The sequence below is a fragment of the Quercus robur genome, chromosome 12 (assembly GCF_932294415.1).
Source record: "Quercus robur chromosome 12, dhQueRobu3.1, whole genome shotgun sequence".
In the NCBI taxonomy this organism is placed as follows: domain Eukaryota; kingdom Viridiplantae; phylum Streptophyta; class Magnoliopsida; order Fagales; family Fagaceae; genus Quercus; species Quercus robur.
The window spans coordinates 40,264,261-40,288,664 of NC_065545.1; the positions used below are offsets into that span (position 1 = coordinate 40,264,261).

The 24,404-nt window shown below is 34.7% G+C and overlaps 1 protein-coding gene and 1 pseudogene across 1 annotated transcript; both read right to left on the reverse strand.

The window, feature by feature from the left end:
- Positions 1-217: 217 nt before the first annotated feature.
- On the reverse strand, positions 218-19,291 carry LOC126710603 (arabinosyltransferase XEG113). Its single transcript, XM_050411151.1, has 13 exons — positions 18,840-19,291; positions 17,126-17,410; positions 16,769-16,974; positions 15,986-16,091; positions 14,902-15,158; positions 14,127-14,262; positions 9,772-9,866; positions 9,556-9,609; positions 5,807-5,920; positions 3,230-3,328; positions 3,019-3,138; positions 824-910; positions 218-705 (listed from the first exon to the last, which is right to left on the reverse strand). Exons 1-13 carry the CDS (start codon positions 19,030-19,032, stop codon positions 538-540), a joined length of 1,920 nt encoding a protein of 639 aa, XP_050267108.1. The 5' UTR covers positions 19,033-19,291; the 3' UTR covers positions 218-537.
- A 2,470-nt stretch (positions 19,292-21,761) lies between these two features.
- Positions 21,762-22,520, reverse strand: LOC126708508 (UDP-glucuronate 4-epimerase 3-like; annotated as a pseudogene).
- Positions 22,521-24,404: the final 1,884 nt, after the last annotated feature.

Consider the following 24,404-nt stretch of genomic DNA (forward strand, 5'->3'; position numbering starts at 1 on the left):
GCAAATTTTTTTGCAGTAGTTGGTTTTTACTAGTCCAGATATATGGGGTTTTAGACTTTCTTGCTAAATTTTCTCTACATATTACATATGTCATTCTCAATATGAATACTCTTACCTCTAAGATAGCAATGGGCATTTATAAACTCACTCATTTTACTCTTTACGAATGTGGAACAAAACCCGAAAGTTGGCGGACACTTAATCAAAAGCAAACGAATTATCATAATGTTGTGAAGAAGCAAACAAATTATCGCTCTCCCTCCTTCGAATCATTTGCTCCTGTTTCCTTTATTTGCACTGTGAAAAAGTGAATATAAATCATCTATTGTTACATAAGATACAGCTCATCTCATCTCTATGTTTAATTAGTTTTTCTATTTGGATACAACATCTCTTCTTCTAAAAATGTGCATACGGGCCAGCTTAGTTTCAACAATGAGTCAGGAAGTAATCCAGCGCTGGAATTTTTCTTTTCTTCTTATTCCTTTCTCCATTGCTCTTGTAGTATTGTGACCAACATAAGCCTAAGGTTGTGCCTCACAAAGGTGGGTGATCATCTGCTGGAGTTTGAGGTGCTTTCGGTTTCCAACCAGGTTTCTCATCCCAATACATATCATAATATATGTGTCCAGGAGTGTGATCAGTCACACAACACCATATACCAACATACCGCTTCACACGGTTCCTGAATTTCTGTTCCCTTGTCTAAACATAAAAATTAACATTCTCTCAGCGAAACATAATCAAGTGCAAGTTTTCTTTTTTAATGCAACATTGGAGATTTAAAATATTACATGAGGAAAAATATTTAAAAAATACTTGCCTTATCACTAAAACCTAGGAAAGCATCTTGCATCGAAGAGAATTGAATGACCTTAACGTCCTTGAATGAAGAGAATACCGCCTTGAACTGTACAAGTAAATATCCAACATGTTCAGTGAATTTTATGGGTAAATGAGCATCTCAAAATATTCAGCTTATGGGCACACACCAGTCCAATAGAAGTTACTGTAAGAATCTACAATTTATTTAACAAAGGTTTTTCAAATAACTATATATTTATTTTATTTTTAAAGTTACACAAACCAAATGGGTCTTGAACAGGACCTTACCTTCCAATCCTTAAAGTGAGAAATGCCATTTAGTGTTCAATGACTTTCAAACAAAAACACATATGAAATGTGCACTGCTCATACATTATCACACCCAAAATTTCACTTCTAAATAATTCAAAAGTACTCAAACACAAGAAACTTTTTTTTGAAAGTGTTATTGAATTTACATAGAAATTCCATTGAAAATCCTTTTCTCAATTTAGCCATGACAATGTCACTAGAAGCTAAACCCTCACTAAAAGGAAGAGTGAAATAGCAAATTGGCAACATTATGATGTAAAAGCCAGCATAGAAGCTACGTCTGTTTATCATTTAAGAATTTCGAGTTGGTTTGAATTTATTTAATAAACTACTTTGGCTCACCATTTGGAAAAATTACAGCATGACTTTTTGTGGGGTGGTTATGGTGATGAAGTTCAAATGCATTTGGTTAATTGGAAGTCTGTATGTCTGCCATTACAATCAAGTGATTTGGGTATTTGAAATTTGCTGTGGAGAATTGTAATAGCTAGCAAATATGGCAATGATGGGGTGGTTGGTGCTCTAGAGTTTCAAATAAACCTCATGGGGTTTCTTTGTGGAAGTACATTAGAGGTGGTTGGGGAAGGTTTTCTCAAAATATCATATTCGAGGTGGGAACGGGTTTTCGAATCTGTTTTTGGGACGATTTGTGGTGTGGGGAGTTACCTCTCAAGGAAGCGTTTCCAACATTGTATCACATATCAAGGAATAAGGATGTGTTTGTGGCGTAGCATTTGTGTTGGCAAAATGGGATTGTGCACTGGTATGCGCTTTTTGTTAGACTGATACAAGATTGAGAATTGGAGAGCTTGGATTCTTTCTTTGCTCTTTTCTAATCTAATAAGGTGGGTCAGAATGAGGAAGATGAAGTTTTGGGGTTTCTTTCTTTGCTCTTCTCTAATCTAATAAGGTGGGTCAGAATGAGGAAGATGAAGTTTTGTGGTTAGTGACCCTGGATAACCTTTGCAACCTGGAGGCCTTTCTGGAGTGGTTCTTTTGAAGTGAAAGCTCCTTCTAAAGTAGCTTTTTTCACTTGGACAGCAGTGAAGTGGAGGATTTTAACATTTGGGTAATTTGAGGAATAGAAATATTTGTGTTGCTAACAGGTGTTGATGTGTAAAAATGATTGGGAATCGGTGGAACACCTGCTCATTCATTGTCCTTATGCCTCTGATTTATGGTCCTTTGTGTTTATCTTGTTTGGTATCTCCTGGGTATGCCTAAACAAAGGATTCAGATCCTCTAGATTTCCTTAAATCTTAACCATTTTTTAATGATTTAATGGTCTAGATTTTGTTGTGTCAGCATTCCACTAACAATAATCTTAATTGTTTTGTTTGGAGAATTGTTTTATTATTTTAAGAGTATTGTTAGTAGAATGCTGACATGGCAAAATCTAGACCCTTAAATAATAAAAAATGGTTCGGATTTAAGGAAATCTATTAGTACAATACCCTAAGAAATCTAGAGGATATTAATCCCTAAACAAGTGGTTGAGTTGCTTGCTTGTTGGTTTGGAGGTCTTGGGTGACATAGGACAGCCTCTATTTGGGGTGTTATTCCACGGTATATTATGTGGTACATATGGAGAGAGCGGAACAATAAAATCTTTGAAGGGGAGGAGCATTCTATCATCGAGTTGAAGAGACATTTCCTTCTGTCTTTATTTGAATGGAGGACTGCATTGAGTGGTCTTGTCATACCCTCTGTTTTAGATTTCTTAGATTTATGTAACTTTGGGTAGACTTTTGCTTCCTTGTACACTTCCTGTATATCAAGGATTTTTTTTTTTTTTTTTTTTTTTTTTTTTTGGGGTACTTTTCTTCATATTTTCAATTAAAAAAAAATTATTTACTGATTAAAAAATAAAAATCTAGATACCGTTTCTTCATTGCTGCGCTTTGGAAATCTGAGTACGCCTTGTGGACTGGTACCATTAGATGCATGACAATCTTTACTTCCTTCTTGACAAAGCTTAACATCAAGCCATGAATCTTTCACCTGTCACAAGCAGCAAAAGAGAATATGTTTCTAGTAAGTTACAGGTCAAGAAAAGTGACTCTGTGATCTAATGCAACTCATACTCATTTACCTGTCTTGGTAATGATGGATTGTCAAAGAAAGAGTACTCCTTAATATCGATCTGGGGGCCAAACTCGTCCTCTGGCAGTTCTTTCAACATTACATTTACCTGCAGGCAGTGCATATTCCTTAGTACCATAAATGATAAAGCTGACAGGAAATACAACAAAGTTGACATGAACAATGAGATCATTTAACAACCCTATCTTCAATTTAAATAATCTGTTGGAAACTTGCAACTAAGCAAATACATTTTGTAATAGACTATGGATCAGAATAGATTTCTGAACCATCCAAAACCCTTTATTCACTCCAACTATAATATATTCCAACTTCTCACATTTCCCAAAACAAGGAAATTTCTTTGCAACTTTTCACTTTCTATCACTCGATAATTATAGGCAAAAAAGAATACATGCATGTGACCCTAATCAATTTGTTGAAGATCCATAGCTGACCCCAAAATGTTGGGATTAAGGCTTGGCTGTCTTTGTTATCAATCAATAATTATAAAGAAGATAAAGTCAACAAGTACTGATAAGGTCACCTAAGGTGAACCCAAAGAAACTTTAAGTTTAACCAAATTTAAGATTTATCCTTGTTTCCAAGTGATTATTCTCCTCTTCCACCACTTATGCGCGGATGGATGAAAAAGAGGCCTTAAAAAAAATTATTCAAGGTAAATTGCAGGCTGATTTTCTATGCAAATCCAATATACTCAGTAAAATGAAAATGTTTGGATCATCTCATTTCCATAGAACTTTTTAATGCAATCTCTCAATCCAAAGACACTCAAAAGTATTCAAGTGTTACAAAAGGATTAAAAATTCAAACCAACTCCAAGTCACACAAGATTGTACTTCTAATGTTACATTCAAAAAAATGACATCAGACTTAAAAAATGTTATTAAATGTACCAACTCCAAATTCCTGACTACAATAAGACTAAGATAAATGACATTAAAATTAAAGGCAACATTAGAAGTACACTTGTTATGTATGTAATGACCATAAAACATAGGCAGAATTTCCTACGCTGCCCAATGTAAACGTGAATTCCCCGAAAATCCTCTAATTCTTCACCAAAACAAAGAGATTCTGGACATTATTTACTCATCTGGACACCTAGTTTGTGACACTTCACATTATGCATTGTGAAAAACACGATCCTCTAATTTACCACGACAAAGACTAGACAATTCCAGACATTATGTACTCATTGAGACTACTGGTTTGTGACAGTTCACACTAAGTGCTGTGAAAAACACCCAAAATAATAATGGCAAGCAACATGAGACACAAAATTTATGTAGTTCAATAAACTCTAAACCTACATCCATGGGCAATGCCTACCATAAAATCGACTATCAATGTTAACGATAACAATACTCACAAACATAAATTAACCCAAATCTCCAATACAGCTGAAGCTGCTCTAACACAACTACAAAAGACAAAATAGACAACTTTTTCTTCGCACTCTCTCACACAAAGGCTACACCACCACTCTACTTATTAGGGACTATTAAACCCCTTTTTCTTTTCTTATCAATGTGAGACTAACACTTTTAATGGGATTCTAAAACCAACTCAGAAACCTCCAAACTTATCAATCTGCTGAGCCAAAACCTCCATGGACCTTTGATGGTGCTCCTGCTACTGTTCCATCCAGCAAAAGACTGCCAATCAAGAGAATCTTGTACCTTCAGCCATTCTGGATCAAGGCTTTGATACCAATTGTAATGAATCTAGTTGTGGTCTGAAGGTCCAAAAAAAAAAAAAAATCATGGTCTAAAGGTTTGGGGAAATGAGATGGTTGGGTGCAATAGGGAATATAAGTGAATTGACTTGGTTTGAGGTAGTCATACTTCAAGAGAAGAATGAGGATTAAGAAGAGACCTTAGAAAGAGAAGTAAAAAATTTGCATAAACTTTCATAATGAGGATGAGTACATGGTCGCCTAGTATTTATATTAGGACTTTTACAAAGCTAGCATCAAGAAAAGCTCAAGATTGGTTCTTTAACCAACTAACAACTTGTACAACTCCTTGTACAAACTAAGTAACTATTCTTGGTTAGACTTCACAGGGTTCTTGCCTAGTCTTATCCCTGGTTCCCCACACATATTGTACACTGATGGGCTGGACTTGGTGGGTCTTGATGGGTTTTGGGCAGGCTTAGGGCTGAGTATAAAAAATTTATTTGTACATATAGGTTTACATTCACAAATTGAAAACTAAAGAGAATATAAAGGCCCACTTAGAAGGTGAGAATTGATATAACCATTGCAAGAATGCGAAACTTAAAAATCTGGTCACTACTTGTGTCTGATAAAATAGTATTATCAAGGGTAACTTGATAATGTAATGACTAAGTGTGTCTAACAAAATACTATTAGGTGATTACTTCTAAAGAGAAACTCTAGTCAGAAAGGTCATGGCTCCACTGGTTTCTAATTCAAGAGGGCATGTAAAATCTATTTGATTTTACCACCATGAGCTGCTTCAATAATCAATATCAAAGAATGCCAATAGAATCTTCCAACAGATCACAACAAAAACCTTAAGCTGCAACAAAAAGGAAATACCTCAAATACATGGTCCAGAGGACAAATAAAAGGTTGTCTAGTCACAGAGCCTTCCAAAACTCCCGGGTGCGCAAACCACAGCCTATCCAACCTGCACCATAGTGGAGGCATGACCTAAAATCACACAATAAAAACACAAAAGAGATCAAAATATACACTTTAATATTACCAGCAAATGCAATTTCTAATTTTAGCAATTTGATATTTATGTTCTAAAAACTCAACCAAACAAACTTGTCTCCTTAGTTTCACGATATTTTCAACGTAAGTAGATATTTAAACAGACCAAATCATTTGGCGCAATGTTGGTAGGTCAATTTAAAAGGAAAGATTTTTTCAGTGGCTCACTCTGAAAAAGATTTCTAGATCAAGGATTTTTGAATTGTCAGCCATTACAGTTACAATTTAAAGAGCAATCAGCTTCATAATTCACGTTAACACTTCTCAACAGAATGAGCTCGCTGACCACCACATTTAATATTCCTTTTGACTTTATTTTTTTTGGGTTTCAGTACCACAGTTAAAAAGTAAATAAAATTTGCAAATTAGCTCTAACTCAATTGGCACCTCCTCCCCTTAAGTCCACAGCAGAGGGCAAGGTTGTAGGTTCAAGACCCATCAGTTGCATGTGTTACTAATAAAAACAAAGTAAAAGAAATTCAGTATTGGTGACCCTAACATATAAATTGAAGCTTGTAAACTCGAGCTGCCAGCCGCATAATTCTGTGTAGTAAAGACACTATCTAATATCTTATGTGTGTGTTGGACATGTGTGTGTGTAGACATGTATGCAAATACACTAGACATGCATAACTGATAAATTAACACTAATATCAAAAGTTTAAATTGTAATAAAATGGTGAATTTAATCATCTTGACCATTAACACTTCCCTCACATGTGGGACCTAGATATCCCCTGATGTAGATTGGTTAAGGAAGAATAAAATATTTTAATATTTTATGTTGTTTGCTTTTTTCTAGTTGAATTAGGATTCTAATTGTTTTTCTTTTCCTAGTTAAATTGTTTTTCCTTTCTCAAGTAGAAGTAGGTTTATTATTTCTTTTCCTAAAAGGAGTAGGAGAAATTCTATTCTTATAAATACTCTTTATAAAAGAGTTGATTATTGATGTTATGTGTGTTTTTGAATAAAAGTTTGATAGAGAGGTTTTCTCTATTATTTTGCCTATTAGCCTAGTGTTCTTGTAGAACTTAGGTATAGTGGAAAAGTTGTAGTATTTGTGTGTTATAGATTCTGCTTCTACACGCCTACACTACATTAGTTGGTATCAGAGCCAGGCTAGGTTCCTACTATGGTGCAAAGAGGAGTACATGGGGGAAAACTTGTTGCCATAGATGACGTGTATGAATGCGATGAGGTTGCACACGATGCGAAATTAGAGGCGTTCTTTCAACGAATAGAGGAGTGGTTTGATGCGCTTTCAAAGCAGCCCACTGCCTTAGCCGTTGGAAGTCAACCTCAAAACTACCATCCAAATCCATGTTTTGTGGAGGAGGAGGAGGATCTTGATATCGAGCAGGAGGGCTGCAATATCAAAGAGGATGATGAATATATTGAAAGAGTTTGTCTAATAGATTGAGATTCTCCACCAATTTATGATGACTATCCTGAAGATTTTAATCAAGGAAAAAAGATTGAGCTTGATAAAAATAAAGTCATATACATACGAGATGAGCCCATAACTCACATCGTTGATGAGACTTTCGACATTCAAAAACAAAAGGTTATTAATCCCTTCTGGGAGGATTTTATTGAACAAGAATTGATAGAGGTCAACCAGAGGCGTGAACGAATGATTTTAAGTAATCTTTGTCGAAGAGGAAATATGAAGTTTTTAGATGTGTGCATGGATTCTTTTTTAGTACTTGCTTCATATATCCTGCCGTGGCAAAAGAGATCAAGAATAAAAATCCGTACATCAAGATTTATTATGAGTGAGAAAAGATTGATAAGTAGCATACTGATTCGTCTTGTCTTGCATAGAAGAATAGGATGGAAATGATTATTCGGGGTTCCAATTGATCGTGGAAGATTGCCACAAAACTCGAGGACAAGTTTTCCCCAACCCCAAGAGAATGATGCAAATTGGTTAAGGAAGAATAAAATATTTTAATATTTTATGTTGTTTTCTTTTTTCTAATTGAATTAGGATTCTATTTGTTTTTCTTTTCCTAGTTAAATTGTTTTTCCTTTTTCAAGTAGAAGTAGGTTTATTATTTCTTTTCCTAAAAGGAGTAGGAGAAATTCTATTTTTATAAATACTCTTTATAGAGGGGTTGATTATTGATGTTATGTGTGTTTTTGAATAAAAGTTTGCTAGAGAGGTTTTCTCTATTATTTTGCCTATTAACCTAGTGTTCTTGTAGAACTTAGGTATAGTGGAAGAGTTATAATATTTGTGTGTTATAGATTCTGTTTCTACACACTTACGCTGCATCATCCCCTCAATATATAAGAGGTAGAGTAGAGATAAGGGTTTTAAAAGACTTATTTAAAAAAACGAAAAAGAAAAAAAAAGAATGGGACCCATCATGTGGAACTTTTAAATGTCTTCATAGGAGGTAGACTAGAGATAGGGTTCAAACTTAGGACCACGTACTTTGATACCATAATAAATAATAAAAGTTGGACTCTTGTATGTGCCGACACAGAAGGAAAACAGTGGATCATCTATTGGACTATTGGTAAATTGCTCTAAAGCTCATGCTTTGTGGGGTTATGTTTTTAATTCCTTCGGGATTCAATGGGTGTTACCAAAGACGATGATGGATCTTTTGTTTGGTAGGAGGTATTGGTTTAGAAAACACTATTCGGATATTAGAAATCTTGTCCCTTGATGTAAACTTTAGGGAGAGAACAAAATCGCCATACTTATGAAGATACAGAAAGTTCGGTGACTCAATTGCAAACATTGTTGCTTAGAGTTTTGTTTGACCGGTCCCACATGTGAGGTTTTACCACTAGCATTTCTAATTTTGTACATGACAACTTATTTTTTGTAAATCTTTAGTCTTTTTTCAATAAAATCTCATTATCAAAAACCTAATAATAATAAGAGTTGGACTCAGGCTTTCACTGTTAAGCCCAAGCTAAATAACTAAACTCAAATAAAACCCAATAGTCCAATAGCACAGCCCATGATAATAAATAAATAAATAATAATAAATTTTTTAAAAAAAAAACCCTAGACAATTACAGAATATCCCCTTACAATTAAAACAAAATTTTTTAAAAAAAATTGGCTTCTTGCTGCCTGCTCTTTTTTTTTTGGATAAGTAATAAATTTTGGTATCAAAAAGAGTCACCCAAGTATACAGGAAGTATATGGGGACAAACAATCAATTACAAAAGTTACATAAATCTGGCTTGTTGCCTGCTTAAAAAGTTGTAATTAATAATAATAGCAACAATGATGTGACAGTATTAAATAACATTCTGTTGATAAAACAAGATAAGCATATTCTGCACGCTGCACCTAATTTTGATACTCACTTCATCCAAGTTCAAAAATACATATCAGCAAATTTAACATTGTGACATTCAGTATGCCTTCCTCTCTAATATATTATTATTGCAGATTTGATATGTGATAGCACATTTGTGCCAAAAAAGAAAAAAGATACACTATGGTAGTGGTTATGAGGGACAAATACTTCCAAATGCACTAATGTAGGAATATATATATTACTATAAACTACCACAAAATGTAGAAATTTAGCTATCCTCACCAGTGTACGATCCAACAATGAAGCTATCGCAAGTGCTGTCCTTATTTGTTTCATCTGAAAGAATTATTCACAAAATACTTCATGAGATGAAATCAAAAGAATACAATTCTATTTTCGATGAATAAAATAAATAAATAAATAATTCATGAGATGCAATATTGCAATATCCAAAAATCGAAGGTGTTAGCTGGATTAGGTTAGTACATACACACATACTTGGTAATTAACTAGAGAAAAGTGTGATTCAATAGTATGTTGCCCATCTAGTAACAAGCTCTTGGGAATAGATGGCTTAAATGATAAGAATCCTCCTGCATAACCACAAAGAAGTTATGCTACAGTGAATTAGTGATAATGTCATATTCACCAAAGATAAAGGACCCATGCAGCACTTCATTAACTATAAGTAGACACCATAGAGCATGCGCCCATATATTCAAAGTTTGCTTTTCCTGTCTTCAGTTTGGTGCAATTTAGGTTCCTGATGAGGCAGATATATCTAAGGGAAATGAGCTCCATTTGGTTAGGATGGGGGAAATAATTAAAATTGAAAAATGTGGTTCTAAGGAAAAGACAATAAAATTGCCCAATCTTGCATCCCATGAGTAACTTTCAACTCTCATGATATTGGATCACAAGAAAAGGGACAGATCATAAAACAAACTTGCACTTTTTAAACTCTCTAGCAGTCTCATCCAAACCAATTCAAGCCAAAGGTACATAAGAAGCAAGGGATCACATAATCATGGGGACTAATTAAAAGTTGAAAAACATGTAACCATGTAGTCTAACTAATTATACTTTTTTAAGTTCAAAACAAGCCTGTAGCAAAGAAAGCAATAAAATTTTGAAACTAAAAATAATGAAGATAGATTAGAAATGAATGAAAATAAGTTCAAATGCATGTTTACAACTCCAAAAATTTACCTACATACAGAAAATAAGGGAGAAAAAAGTTCTTGGAACTATTCTAAAACACTCAAACAGTCAGGCCAGGACAAATATAAATAACACATACTTCCATTAACCAAGTTATGATATTACAGATTTACAGTCTCTCAATATAAGTAAAAAAGTAGTGTAAACTTTGACAGTTTGACTTCTAAGTCTAAAATACCCAAAATATTAACAATTAAATGTTGAAGAAAGCTATTTTGACCCATAAAATATATCAGCCCAATGACAACAACTTAAACAATTAAGTCAATAGCTTCATAATTATAAAAACAGGAATTTGAATATAATAGAACCATTTGGAGAATTCTTGCATGGATATTTTGACAATAGACTCCCAGCTGATAGGTAAGCAAGAGAAATGGCTTAACATTTGCAGATCCCACTTTCCAGTTAAGGTTTTTAAGGTTTTGACTGTCCAAAAGGGTAAGTTGCAGATTGTTAAAACCAAAACATAGAGTATGGCCACACGTAGGGACACAAGGTTATCAAAGTTCATATCTAAAATAGACAAAGGGAAAATTGGGGGAATTTTTCTAAATGTGGTTGTGGTTGGTTAAGGTTAGGAGAACTCGTAGATCTAGGTTTAAAATTATTGAAGTGTTATGAGGTTTTGATAGGAATTAAAAGGTGGTTTAATGAGTTATTTGATGGTTATTTGATAGAAGAAAGTATGTGGGGATATCGGGTTTCAATAGGTAAAGGAAAGGGGGTTGATTTGTAGTTGTAAGGAAGAAGAAAATGACATGTTTTATGATGTTTAGGGGTTGTATGAACAGTACCTCTGAACAACAACTGTGAGAGAGAGAGAGAGAGAAGAAGAAGAAGAAGAAGAAGAACAGGAAAGAAGAAGAAGAAAGAAAGAACAGGAAAGGAGGAAGAAAAGAACCCACAAAGGCTTAAAACACTCAATAACTTTATTATTCAACTCTCTCCTTCGAATCCATTGAGCACAATGATAGATAAAGACTCTTCCTTGTCCTAGTAGTGTTAGGACTCTTAATGAATAGTAAACTAAAAACCTAACAAAAGACTAACTTGGACCCAAGGAAAATAAAACCTAAGATATATAGGATCCCATAGAAGATTCTAGACTCAATTAAAGTACCAATTACCTTAATTTGCATAAATTGCTTAAAAAATTACAGATTTTCCCCTGCAAATAAAATTGACCATAACTAATAAAATAAACATCGAAATAAAAATTGTCTTAACCCTAAAAGACTCATACTTAGAACATTAAAACTACATGACTTTCACTTCAATTGGACTTCACAAGTGGACCCCATAAAATAATTTTTGAATAGGTGAATTTGAAAAGTAATAGCAAATTAATCTTCCATGACTGCATAAAAAATACAATATAAAACAGGATTTTCTAGAAACTTGGGGTTAAAGTTAATGACTCTAGGAGCACAATTTGAGTTTTCAAAGTTCAGGAAGATTAGAACCCAGTGGGAGGTGGACTTTTTGCCTATTTTTGTCTTAAAACAACTTAAGTACACTGAAAATAGACATTGGTTAACATCATAAAGCAAGAAAAGTGTTTGTTGAACCTTAAATTCCATCCCAAAGATTCTTAGCAATCAAACATATTATGATATTTTTAGAAGAATATTATCATTGGTTAGCAATTGTGCCCCAGGCAAAGAGCAAAGGAAAAGCAATTGATGACATCTACAACAGTTCGTGTGTGTGTGCACGCGTGCACACATGAGAGAGTGAGAGAGAGAGAGAGAGAGAGAGAGTCTTCTCTAACAAACAAATTCACAATCCTGTATCCCATTAAACCTATGTCATTCCTCACTTCGCCTTGGGATAGAAAAATGGCCTCCCAAAACCCACAAGGGACTAAGGGTTGAGAATCATTTATAGATGTTCAAAACACAATGATGAATCAGACTAGATAAATTTGTTCAATTTCATTCCACTGAATATGGTTAATACATTGTGTCACATTCTCCCTCTCCCTCTCTCATTACTTCATTGGTTGGGGAAGCATTCATCTCACATTTGGAATTTAGTTCCATTGGGTTTGATGTGGTGTATTTGGAGGGAACAAAATCGGCAGACGTTTGAGGATTTGGATAGATCCGATGACCAACTGCTTGCTCTCTTTTCTAGTTCCCTTTTGATTGGGCTAGGGCTTGGGGACTCACATCTAGTGATTCTCCTCCTTTATTCCTTAGCTCTCTTCTTCTTTGTGATTAGTGCTTTTTTATGTTTTTTCTTTTCCATCTTTTTTTGTACTTTTGATATGCTGGTGCTACTTTGTGTTTAGCAGTTTTTTGAATATACATTTTTCTTACCTATCCAAAAAAAAAAAAAACCAACTATGCTCTGTGATGCCAAGAGTGCAACCAGAGTTAATGTTGGCAGACTTTATTTGGTTTGAGATAACAGATTTCATTTGTCGTTAAGGATTTCATGTGATGTAATGGTGCTTATTGATGTAATCCTTAAGCCTATTTAAAAGAGGCTATGGCAATAGTTTGAACAGTGCAATTAGAATTAAAAACTTTCTGAGTCAGTTTTCTCTAAACCTTTGTGGTGATTCCAAGCACCCTATTTGTGAAGCCTATGGTTTTCTGTTTTTCCTTTTCTTTCGTATTCTTGCAAAACAATTTGAATAAAAACATTTTGGGTTAACAGTTTTCTCTACATCTTGCTGGTGATTCCAAGCACCCTTAGGTGGTGAAGCCTGAGGTTCTCTGCTTTTCCATTTCTTTCTTATTCTTGCAAACCTGTTCTACATTACCCACCCCTGCTTTTCCATTTCTTTCTTATTCTTGCAAACCTGCTTTTCCATTTCTCTACATCTTGCTGGTGATTCCAAGCACCCTTAGGTGGTGAAGCCTGAGGTTCTCTGCTTTTCCATTTCTTTCTTATTCTTGCAAACCTGTTCTACATTACCCACCCCTTGCAGAGTGGAATCATGCATTACCATATGAGAAATATCAAGAACGGAGCAAATACAAAATGCTCTTCATTTTGGCATTTTACATCTCATTGTAGCTCCCTCACCTTAAGAGATATAGTATATTGTTCTATCCTACTACTTCAATGATGGAATTAAGATGGACAAACAACATGGGCAGTGGTGATACAAAAAGTCCCACAATCTCCCAAATCCAACATGGATCAGCCCTGAAATTCCCATCCCTGCTCCCTGCTTAAGTTAAGGGTGTACTACCAAACCTGTTCCAGCAGGGAAGGGCAGTTTATGCATGAACTCATTCCATTCTGATAATGGTCAAGTTGTCAAGATTATTAATTGAAACACCATAACTCATTCCATTCTGATAGTAGTAATTATACTATGCAGTAGTGCATTCCTCAAAGGCTAAAAAACTAATGTTTAAAGAAGGCATATTTGTAGATTTTTAGGCCCCTTCATCAGGATAATCTGCAAAGGTGAAGGGTCCTTTTTTTATACTTGGTCTGAGATGCAGATACAAAGGATAAAAGACAATCAACAAGCCATGCAGATCACTGAATCAAAGACCCTGCAACACCTTGAGAGACTCATGTCCACAGAATAACGAATTATGATATAGAATAAGCATATGCAACCTAAGATAAATTGGTGAGACATGCAACGTGTGGCACAGAATTACCTGGTGAATCATAGTATTCTGGTGGATCATAGAAAACCATGGCTTCCCGAAGCCGGTGCCGCTTTCCTTCAGTACCTGCAAACTGAAATGTGGTATGCACTGCATATGGCTCCAATCTGAATTGCTGATACGTGGCCTGCGATTATAGCATAGGGTTTAGGGCATGCTTGATATACAGTTTGTTCAGCTATATTAACCAGGTCAATTAAAATTCTTACAAGCTCAGCGGCAATAGTTGCCTAAAATAAAATTAGCAAAGTAAGTGAATGTCTAGCATTTTGAGGTAGAACAAAAATTTGATGCAACATGTAAACTGAATAGAAAAATAAAAATACCCTAGAAATCAGCACCTAGAGTTGCTTGGAAATAACACCAAGTGGGATAGAAAATCACCTATGGTTGGCTGGAATCAACACCAAGCCATTTGAAAAGGTTCCAACTGAAATTTATTCATCTTAGCTTGTCTCCATAGGAGAACAATAACACAATTATATAGACTACTAAAACTAAAACCCTAATTCTAGTTGACTTAGGAAAGCATTTATTGAATTACAAATATAACCTCGACTTTAGGAAAATAAATAAAATACTAATCATTTAATTAACTAATAAGACCTAAAATAAATCTCACTGAGCAAAAATACAGTTGACTTCTAAAATTAAATAAAACAAAATTGAAATGAAATTGTCTACAAACTTCCCACATCACATCAATGTAGAGACAGAGAGAGAGGAAGACTGCTCATTCTACAAAGAGCAATTCCACATATCCTACCTGGACAAAATAAGTATGTCCACTACAAAATATACTAGCTGGCAGGATTCCCAGCTTGAGATTTCCATCAAAAGCATATACAAGTCCACTCTCCTCGTCCACAGGTGGTCCTAACTGCTTGTGTAAAAGATCATTAAACCCATTTTGATCCCATATTTTGTCATCAGCTATAAGCATTTCTTTCCATGCCTTTGCCAGTTTTTTTGCAGAATCTGTTGGCCGCCAGTGGAATATTCCTATATTGTAGGCTCCACTAACTGTTGAAGATGAAGAAGTAAAATTGTGAGTGCGGTGCTTGTTAGAATTATGGTTAAATGATTAAATTCACAATTTCCTAATAGCTTAAGCTTTAGAGAGAATTGGTAATTTAATATGATATTAGAGCAGGAGATCCTGAGTTTAAATTTAAAAGTGCTTATTAAACCATGGAGTTCAAAAGGATAAAAGTTTATAAAGTTCCAAGTTGATAATTAAAAAGTAATGATTTGATAATGAGCCTATAACTAGAAAGAGTGACTGGGACTTGTCCTAGAAAACAAAGCATCTGGGACTTTCTAAACATCAAAGAATGAGAAAGGGTGCAAATAAGGTCATCCTAAGAGGTTCCTGGTAAGAGTTTGTACTTTAAACATTTTCCTAAGTTCACCTTTTTTATAATTGAGACTACTTGTACACATACGTGAAGCACCATGTGGCAGAAAATTGAAAAAAAGTAACAAACTGTAATGGGTTCTATAGCAAAAAAACATACTGCACTAGTTCCGTACTTCTTAATGTAATCAAAATTAACATTCTTGCCAATCCATTGCAGCATAGTATTAAATTTTTATTGTGTTTTGGTTCCAAGCTAGTACATTAAAAAATGTTGACCCTTTCCAAGTATCCATTCTCTGGCAGACACATTTTCACATCAGTTCATGAGATTTCAACTAGTATTTCACACACCAATCATTAAGAGAACTCTTAATGCAAAAGGGGTAACAACGCATGCTTGCACAGAGATAAATGAGGTTATTATGAACAATAAAGTAAACGAAGGAAAGACAAACACGAACAGTAAATCTTGTTTTACTACAAACTTCACCTTGTTGCCAAATGTCTAGCCTGTCATCAACAACTGTTGGTATGACTTGATCACTAGAAGTTAAGACATCTGCTTCAGGAAAACGAGCAAAATATGGCAGCGGGTTCTGTTTCAAGACATAGCAGATAAGGTAAAGTGAGTTTGATTAATAGTAATCTTCAGAAGGAATATAATAGATGTATAAAAGAAAAAAACCTTAAAGATACTGATTATAACAAATAAATACTGATCTTAGAGCGTCCTTGATGAAATAGCATTGATCACACAACAAACAAAATATGAGAGTGAGAAAGACAAACAGGAAAGAAATAAAATAAATAAGGGAAAATATACAGGATATCTTACTGGGAATAGAAAAAGTTAAAGAAAATTAAACAATAAAGACAGAAATCACTACTGAACAGGTTCACCAGGAAAGTGGAATAGTTCTGGGGTCACAAATCATACCGTTGGAACAAAAACATAATAAATGCTTTTGCTGCTCAGCACTTCTAATCAACAAATCTATAACCAAGGAAAGCAAAAGAATATAATATAGATAATTTTGGGGGGGGGGGGGGGGGGGGGGAAGGGAATTCTAATTCTATTTATTATTAAATATCAGGTTCTAACCATTATCCCCCCTTCCCACCAGACCCTAGCCTGCCCAATATGGATTAAAATACTCATCAGTAGATATTTATTTGTTTAGTAAAAATACACACACAAAAAAAAATAATAATAAATAAAAAACAATACTCTGATCGTGCAGAAGATCAAATAGGACTTGAGCTGAAACCGTACCTTCAACCAAACCATGTCTGTATCACACATCAACAGTTCGAAACCATAGGGAAGGAATGAATCTATCATAACAACTTTTTGTCTCCCCATCTTATGAAATGTTGGAGAGCCCCAGCCAACATCAACTGTGCTCATATGGCTGCCCATATCAAAAACAGGAATACCTTTCCAATACAAAGCCTCCAACAATTTGGTATCCATCGCACCTAAAACAACAATTTTGAACTCCTTTAAGAGGTGTACACTTAAGTAAAATATACATGGATATGATTTTTCAAGAAAAAAAAAATCAAATATCTAAGGAAAGTGAGTGCAACTGCAAAAAAGCTATGAAGCTAAAATTTAGATTTAGCTTACCAACAAGAAGGTTAGAGAGCCCCAAATCTGTCAAGTGTTTAACCCAAGTCAGGATAAAATCCATGAATGCGTAGTTACCAAAGGTCACTATTATGACGTTATCTTTCACCCTTTGCTGAACCAGTTCTTTAGTCAGTTGAAAAGCCTTCAAAGGTGGCATTTTTTTGGTTTGTGAGGGAACTTGCCAAATAGGGGGCATCAACACGCTTTGAGGCCCTGTAGTTAGACCCACTGTTGCTGATCGAGAAAAATTGAGTGCTGGCTCTGTTGGATGAGAATCCACATCTGGAGAGAGCATGTGCGTCAAGAAAAGTGAATTGCATACTCAAACATAGAGTATAGAGAACTTGATGAACCACTGAGAATAGAAATTCTAGGGAACAAGTATTAACAATAATGCTCAGGAACATGAGCTTTTCAAATCTATCCTAGCAATTCATGCAATATTGCATCATTAACAGAAAGGAAACAGTTCAAAAAACTTCTCCAGTTCCCCCTTGAAACTAATAATCAAGGAAACAGTCCTCTTAAGAAGTCTATTATTAGCTCATTCCAAAATAGGTCCCATGTTAACTGGTCAGTCCTAAGATCTGAGCTTATACGCAACACTTATAACAAAAATTTTGGAGAAAAAGTAAAAAGGTGCAGATGATACCAAAGAGGCCAATGCCCAAACCAAAAAAAATGAAGTAGAAGAGCCCAAATTCCAAATGAATGAAAACGTGACTGAATCAGTCCTAGTTACTCTTCTAGGCGGAGTGGAAGAAGGGAGGAGGAACATACTGATTAATATTAGAAATGGAATCTAATTACATTAGAATCATATTCTACACATTCTAATTTTACTTATTTATTCTAATTCTAGATAGATTCTAATTTGAAATAATTCTAATTCTAAATAATTAGATCAATTAGAAATATCCAACAAGTGACTGAAATGGGGTTTTTTTTTTTTTTTTTTTTTTTTTTACCAACCAAATCAGCAAAATTGTTTAACAACAAAATTTAAAATGAAAAACCCATCACAGCCCAAGTAAAATATAAATGAGATTAACTCCATAGTCGTCTTAAAACCCAAAGGGTGTGCATAAATAGATACAAAACACAAACAAAGCACGAAACCCGATTATCATAGTTCCTATTGAAATGCACAAAACGCATAAGTTCTAAAGAGAAATCTTTTACCCCAACACTCCAACACAGAACTCAAATGGGTTTAGTTCTTACCAATCAAATCAGCAAAAATGCTTAATAGCAAAGCTTAAAAATATGAAAAACCCATCACAACCCAAATAAAACATAAACGAGATTAACCCTCCAGTCGTCCTAAAACCCAAATGGGTGTGCTTAAAAGTGAAAGCAAAATAGATATACATAGAGATTGGTAAGTAATGACATAAAAAGCGCAAAACACAAACAAGCACCAAACTTGATTACCATAGTCCCTACTTGAAATGTACACAACATTGAGGTTCTAAAAAGAATTCTCTACCTTAACACTCCCATCACACAGAACTCAAATGGTTTTAGTTTATACCAACCAAATCAGCAAAAATTTTAACAAACAAAAACATAATAATATGGAAAACCCATCACAGCCTAAGTAAAATGCAAACGAGATTAACCCTCCAATCGTCCTAAAACCCAAATGGGTGTGCATAAAAGTGAAGGCAAAATAAAATTCATATAGAGATTAGAAAAGAGAAAAACATACTGTGAGAGGAAATAGCTGAAGGTGGAGAGGAGAGCCATGAGATGGAGGAGTCAACTAAAGGCTTGGAATATATAGCCGAGAAGACATAGAAAGAGGAGAAGATTACACCAATGACGACGGTGGCGTAAATTGTCAAGAACAGAGGCCTTGTATTCGCCACTTCTTGAAACCCATTTCTCCAATTCCAACCCATGTTTCCTCTTTTCTCTTCTCAACCAATCTATGCGTCTATCGAACTAATAACAAGACCCCATGGCCATTTTGATTGGTTGAGTTTGGTTGTTTCTTCGCTTTGATTTCTTTAATGTTTAAGATTCGAATTCAGATCAGTTAAAAGTTTTTGTATTCCTCTTCTGACACTTAAGTCACATGCCGAAGCCGCCAAAGGTCAACCCCCCCATGTTTGTCTTAAATCTTAATTTCGTTTCAATAATAAAGAAGGCCCAATCTTCTATGGAACGGGTTTTTAGTACATATATATGGAAAGGTTGAGAGATTGGATATGAACGAAAATTTGTCTTGAGTTTGGGTTTTTTTTTTTTTTTTTTTTTTAATAAACAATGAAGTTATGTTTAAATAATGGGATAAATTTAACTTAATCGGTAAAGTCTCTTTCATCATAAGACAGTTTAAAACTCTATAAAAAAAGTTATGCTTAAATACTCTATTAACTTATAAATAAAAAGTTCTTTTATACACATTTTGATTTGAAATAAAATAAATTAATTAAGAGGAAATGAATAAGAGATTATTATTATGATTTAATAGGACATACACCAATCTAGTTAATAGTTAGGGGCATTGAGAGTGGTTGAATTTGTGTTTGGAATATTGCCAAGGGTTGGATGCGATTGGCTGTTGTGGTTTGTGTCCTCCCCAACAAGGCAACAACAGATCAGCAATACCCTCGCCCTTTGGGTTTAAACTTTAAAGAGCAACACTCACCCACCATGGGTAGGTAGCCATCTTTGAAATAAAAATAAATAAATAATCAGCAATTTGTGCTAAGAGTAGTGTTACAGCGTGCAGAGCTAGGATTTGACACTTATGATCAATCTAAACAATAAAAAACAATTTATTTGAATAATAAACAATATTTTTTATATTAAAAAACGGTTTTGTGCTTATTAGTTAGATTTTTTGTGTGGAGAAACTATTGGTTAGAGGTTGTGTATACCAGTATAACTGTATAAGTCATTTTGTGAATTTTTTTTTTTTTTTTAAATCAAGATTCCACTTACCCCTATTAAAAAAAATTCATTTACTAGTAAGTTCTAATTAGTTAAATTAGTAAAATTTTTTGTTGTCAAATAAGAAATTCGGGATTCAAGCTCTACCTACACCGAAAATCAGTTGGTATATTTAGGCTGATAATGAAAAGTAATCATTGTGGAATAAACATCATAAGTTGAAATTATATTGTATCTATATATAAAATTTAAAAAAAAAAAAAAAAAAAAAAAAACTAGCTATTTGTATGAAAGGGTTTGTTAATAGTTTACCTATAAAAAAAAAGGATTTGTTAATAGTTAGATAATGAAAAGTAATCATTATGGAATTAATATCATAAGATGAAATTATATTGCATCTATATGTCAAATAAATAAAAAACTATTTATATGAAAGGGGTTGTTAATAGTTAGACTAATCTCGGGTGTAACTAATGTGAATTCTTCAACTTTGCTTTGGTAAATTTATTTTTCCTTCTTTTCAAGACCTTTTGTTGTTGTGCCTGCAATTCTTGGGCTTATATAGTTATTTGTAACTATTGGGTAGTTTGCTTTCTTTATAAGCTAAAAAGTTATTTCATTAATTTCTTACCAAGTCAGGGTCTTACGTACCAACAACCAAACCAAAATAAAAGCACCAGCATCAACTATGTTAAGCCAAATGCAATTTTAACACATCAAAACCTACTTTATCTATTTTATTATAGATTTTAATAATACACCTTACATCACATTTTCTATTTTAACATTCATCACATTAAAATAATATAATCAATCCATTAAAATAATATAAATAACCCAATAAAAATATGCATTCATTTAAAGCCTTGTCTTTTTACATCTGAACTTTAAAGCCTTCTCTCTCTCTCTCTCTCTCTCTCTCTCTCTCTCTCTCTCTTCAATCCCAAGGAAAAAAACACCACCACCATTGCAAGAATGAAAAAAAAAAATCATACTTGTTCTTTATCACCCTAGGCCAAACTCAACTAATAACCACTAAACCCAACCACCGTGATCAACACTAGATCAAGCGAAACCCAAAATCAACCCAAGCTTCACATTCACAATGACCACAACCCAATTGAGAGAGAGAGAGTCATCGCTGTCAATTGACCCAAAGTAAAGCTTTGGTTCTGAGATAAGAAACAAAAAAACAACCGCTAGAGATACCGAGAGATCAGAAGGGAGAAGAAGGGGAACATAAAGGAGAGAGAGTGAAAAGATGAATGTGAGAGAGAGAGAGAGAGTGCAATCCCCAAGCTTTCAAATAAGAGAGGTTCTAAACATGTGTAGAAAAGGATCAGCCAACCCAAATTTCTACTGACATATGTATGACACTTACAATCCCACCTTGTCATTTGACACGTAGCATGGAAGACTTAAATTGGGGCTCTTCAGAATTCAGACTAGAAACAAAAAATAAGGTGAAACTACACTATTGGTCCTTGAAGTTTGCTTTGTGTGCGCAATTGGTCCCTCAAGTTTGAAGCGAGCACAATTAGTCCCTTAAGTTTTAAAACTGAGTTGTATTGGTCCTTTTACTAACTGTTGTTAACGGTGTTACTTACGTAGCTAACGAAACAATGACTTGGCAATTTTTTTAATGACGAGGCATGATTTTAATTAAAAAATTAAAAAAATAGTTTCCACGTTAGATGAAATTGAAATCATATTGACCCGATTAAAAACAAATCTAAGATTTTTTTAACAAAGGCACGACAGAGAGAGAAGGGGAAGAGAAAGATTTGCCAATTTCTTCACCAGCTTTCTTAGTAGTAGTATACAAACTAGCAAGCCGGTCTGTTTGATCTTTTTCCGAAAAGGGTACCTTAGTATTAAGTCCATAAACTGAACTAGACGAAGCCCACACAATTGCAGGTTTTAGATTCACAGATTTACAAACTTCTAACAAGCTAACAAAACCAGCAAGATTACTATGCATATAAGATAGAGGATTTTCCATAGCATACCTCACTCCAACTTGAGCTACCAAATGCAACACATGGGTAAAAGTCATAAGCTCAAAAAGCTTCTTCAAAAGCGTCATGTCATTGATATCTCCTTCTACAATGAAAACTCCCGAACGCTCCAAAAGCGCTTGCCTTGATCGCTTCAACGTTGGGTCATAATAGTCATTGAAATTGTTGATGCCCACCACACCGTCTCCGCACCGCTTGAATGTGGGGAGACATGGGTTCCGACAAATCCGACAGCTCCGGTAACAACCATGGACTTGCCACCTTTGCTGGAGCGGACCCGAGCAGAGGTTCGGACCCGTTTTTCCCAAGTGGGTCCTCCCCAATTGTTAGTTCCGAGAGCTCGGCAAGTTGGGTCATCGGATTTGGACTGAAGACGAAGATCGGAAAAAGACAAAGAGGAAGATTAAGCCGAAGAAAACTAAGGCACAATTTTTAACTTGGCAAATCTCTTTCTTCCCCTTCTTTCTCTCCATCGTGCCTTTGTTAAAAAAATCTCAGATTTGTTTTTAATTTGGTCAATATGATTTCAATTTCATCTAATGTGGAAACTATTTTTTTAATTAAAAACATGCCACATCATTAAAAAAATGTCAAGTTATTGTTCCGTTAGCCATGTAAGTAACACTGTTAACAGCAGTTAGTAAAAGGACCAATACAACTCAATTTTAAAACTTAAGAGACTAATTGTGCTCGCTTCAAACTTGAGGGACCAATTGCGCACACAGGGCAAACTTTAGGGACTAATAATGTACAAAAAATAACAATAGGCATTTATGAAAGTAGAAGAGAATAAGTACTCACAACAATTATATTCATTTGTGTGTTTGTCAACTCAGAAGTAGGATATGATAACCAGCTTTGAGGCAGGAAAGGAAGTAGACATAATTTTTGGGTACTGTTGTGCACATTACCTTCTCGGGTACTGTTCATAGGTATTGTTCACACAGCCCGTGAACAGTGAATGTTGCCACTAGATGATGAATGTTGGCCCAGCAAATTTTGTCTAGTGGTTTTATGTAGTATTTAGTTCCTTCAGTGTTTTATGTGTACTAACATTTCATGAAGAACTTGCATTGTTTTGAGGTTTCTTTGAGATTATTATAGCACTAGAGATCAATATCATTACTATGATCATTGTAGAAGTTTTGGATGGGTTATTAGATATTGTTGTGGTATGGACTATATTCTTTAGGTGACTGCTAAATATGTGTGTATTGGCTTTCCACAGACATAAAAAGAAAGAAATCTCAAGGTATTCAAAATGATGGATTTGCTAAACAACTTATCTGATTTCCAGCACTAGTAAGTTTCTATACTAATAACTTGCTTTTAGCCTAGATATTATAGTATCACTCCAGATTTTGTACATGTAATTAAAGTTGGTAACATATGCAGGGACACAGACTTTCAGATTAACGAGGACATTGTACTTGCAGCATATATAGCTAGGTGTGCAAGTGTCGTAGCTTACATAGAGACCTATATGACCAAAGTACCAATGCATACGAATATACAAACAGGGTATGAATGGGTACAGTATACATTAAATGGAAATGAGAAGAAATGTCACAATGTGTTTAGAATGTCAAGCCATGTGTTTCGACAATTGTGTAATACATTGCGCACTCGATATGGATATGACGGTACCAAAAGAGTTAGCTTGGAGGAGTCAGTGGCAATGGCATTGGTGGTACTTGGTACTGCCATGGGTAACAGAATGATGCAGGATAGATTTCAACATTCCGGTGAGATAGTGCATCGACATGTGGCCACGGTAATTACTTTGTTAGCCACGGTTATGGCACCAGACATTATCAGTCCTGCTGATCCTACATTTCGTACCGTGCCATCACATATTCAGGGGTTAGATCAATATTGGCCACATTTCAAGGTACTTTATGAATTTGGTATCTTGACTTAATTGTATTCCTATTATCTTTATGGTCATACCACGTATTTCATTTTCACATGACATTTTTATGGCAATTGTTAGGGTTGTATTGGTACGATTGATGGGGTTCACGTTCTCGTGGTCTTACCAGAAGAGGAGCAACACCTATATAGAGGAAGGAAAGGGGCCACAACAGTAAACTGCATGTGCGCATGTGATTTTGACATGAAATTCACATTCGCGTGTGTGGGATGGGAAGGGTCAGCGTACGACACCAGGATCTTTTTAAATTGCCTTAATAATGAGAGTGATAACTTCCCAAAACCTTCATCTAATTTGTAAATATGCAGTTTAATTACAGTATTAAAGTATATATTACGTATTGAAAATGCTAATATAATAAACGTGTTCGTTTGTAAGAAAATATTATCTTGTTGATTCAAGGTACCCGATGAAGACAGGGTTC